Source organism: Penaeus chinensis, chromosome 12 (assembly GCF_019202785.1).
Source record: "Penaeus chinensis breed Huanghai No. 1 chromosome 12, ASM1920278v2, whole genome shotgun sequence".
NCBI classification, from domain to species: domain Eukaryota; kingdom Metazoa; phylum Arthropoda; class Malacostraca; order Decapoda; family Penaeidae; genus Penaeus; species Penaeus chinensis.
This window is the reverse complement of record NC_061830.1, coordinates 7,586,047-7,588,546: the sequence shown is the minus strand read 5'-3', so window position 1 is coordinate 7,588,546 and position 2,500 is coordinate 7,586,047. Positions and strand designations below refer to the sequence as shown.

At 40.5% G+C, this 2,500-nt stretch overlaps 1 protein-coding gene across 2 annotated transcripts in view; it reads right to left on the bottom strand.

Moving 5' to 3' along the window:
• The window catches only part of LOC125031139, a 12,743-nt gene that overhangs the window by 1,429 nt on the left and 8,814 nt on the right, over nt 1-2,500 (bottom strand). For both annotated transcript variants that reach the window (XM_047621672.1, XM_047621673.1), the window contains exons 6-7: nt 1,578-1,728; nt 1-1,125 (exon numbers count right to left, since the gene is read on the bottom strand). The exon at nt 1-1,125 is cut by the window's left edge and continues 1,429 nt beyond it. In XM_047621672.1, coding sequence (XP_047477628.1) covers nt 932-1,125; nt 1,578-1,728 — 345 coding nt within the window. In that variant the 3' untranslated portion in view covers nt 1-931. The remainder of the gene's footprint in view (nt 1,126-1,577; nt 1,729-2,500) is intronic.

The window sequence follows — 2,500 nt, the reverse complement described above, 5'->3', positions numbered from 1 at the left end:
ATGTTACAGTTTCCTCCTCTGTGGTCCTACCCTTGTCCTCCTTATTCCCCTATCCTTTACTTTACCCTATACCCCTCCACCACGGATGGGAGACTCCTTCATTTCCCAAACATCTTACTCTAGATAACTTTGAACAATTGTATATTTGATGATCTTGGCATTTCTCTATTTCTCTTTCTCTCTCTCTCACTCACACACACACACACACACACACACACACACACACACACACACACACACACGCACGCACGCACGCACGCACGCACGCACGCACGCACGCACGCACGCACGCACGCACGCACGCACGCACGCACGCACGCACGCATTTGAAGGCAAAGCATTTGTGATGCATTATTAAGCATCAGGTATTGATAACTGGTGAAAACATGTAATGGACATATATCTATTATTTCAGAAATATATTTACCTTACTTTCCCAAGAAATCAACTTGAGGCTTTGTCGAGTCTTGCCTTTCACCTTACTGTGTGTATGCGTGTATGTGTGAGCATGTGCGTGAGCGTGTCTGTGCATGTGTGTGAGTGAGTGAATGAGAAAGAGGAAGAAACTATATTCAATTCGATGACACATTCAAAGTTACCGCTTGCAGGCAAGTGCCCTGTACATGAGCAATGTATGTTTTTTAAGCCATCTGGTTAAGAAAGCATGTATACATATCTATTGTATGTACATATACCTAATATCCATACATAAGTTAACAACACTCTAACACTAATAAAAAAAAGAACATTTCCCTTTAATTTATGATAAAAACAATAGCTTTCACATGGTTATTAAACAAATCAGATGGCTGAAATGCTTTGTCTGTGCAATATCTCACAGATGTATACAGCATCTTTTTTACTTAAAATCATTTCCAGCTTTATTCTTCTTTCATTCTCACACACCACAACATGCTTAAGGCTTCCAACATCAGCGTCTGAGGCGAGATATGGCCACTGCAAGTATTAGTGCAGTAGCAGCACATGTCACAAACACAGCAAGGGATGATAATGAGCTTGCATTAGATTCCCTTTCATGGTGCTTCTGACCATCTTCAGGTGGCTGGATGGGTCGCCTCGGGAAGCAGCAAACAGTATGGTCCATTTTCTCTGTGCAGTTGAGCTCTGGGAAAGGAGGCACAGAGGAGGAAACATTAGATTGCTAGTTGGCAATACATTAACAGTGCATAAACTATATTACACTCACTCACAATCAAATGCGCACACACACACACACACACACACACACACACACACACACACACACACACACACACACACACACACACACACTGTATTTATCTATTTATATACCAATATCTATATCTTCTATATAGTTCTATACCTATTTGTCCATATATAGATAGCTAGATAGAAATATCTATCTAGCTATCCATCTATCTATATATAATACAAAAATATATAAATACATCTAGATATCTATCTCTATTACTATCTATCTATCTAGTTAAGAAACTTTCTCACTTCCAAATGTAGTAATGAAATCTCATTGTCTGAGTGGAACTCAGAAGGACTCCTCCACTCTCCATAACCTTCTGAGGGAATTCTATACTTACCAAAACTCATTTCTTTCTCACAGTGGTAATACCGCTCTTTGTCCTTCGGTTTATTCATGCTGAGGAGCTGGAGCCCAAACACATACTGAGAGCCAAAGTGAGCATCCTGGTGGGACTTGTAACTAGAAGGATCAAATTTCCGTGGGAAATGCTGGAGAGTAATAAGTGTCCATCAGTCACTCCTCAAAGTTACATAAAAAGGTAAATCTAATAAATGAATCTACTGTAATATCTTCTTATATCTGGTTCTACTGTAAGATAAAATAACACATGTAAATGAGAAACATATTGAAAATCATATTTATAAAATGGAATAGATTTCACTCCATGGATTTTGTGTATTTATGAGAGAGAGAGAGAGAGAGAGAGAGAGAGAGAGAGAGAGAGAGAGAGAGAGAGAGAGAGAGAGAGAGAGAGAGAGAGAGAGAGAGAGAGAGAGAGAGAGAGAGAGAGAGAGAGAGAGAATGAAAGAGAGAGAGAGAGAGAGAGAGAGAGAGAGAGAGAGAGAGTGAGAGAGTGAGAGAGTGAGAGAGTGAGAGAGAGAGAGAGAGAGAGAGAGAGAGAGAGAGAGAGAGAGAGAGAGAGAGAGAGAGAGAGAGAGAGAGAGAGAGAGAGAGAGAGTGAGTGAGTGAGAGTGAAAGTGAGAGAGAGTGAGAGTGAGAGAGAGAAAATGAGAGTGAGAGTGAGAGAGAGAGAGTGAGAGAGAGAGAGAGTGAGAGAGAGAATGAGAGAGAATGAGAGAGAATGAGAGAGAATGAGAGTGAGAGAGAGAGAGTGAGAGAGAGAGAATGAGAGAGAATGAGAGAATGAGAGAATGAGAGAGAATGAGAGTGAATGAAAGAGAAAGAGAATGAGAGAGAATGAGAGAATGAGAGAATGAGAGTGAATGAAAGAGAAAGAGAATGAGAGAATGAGAGAGAGAG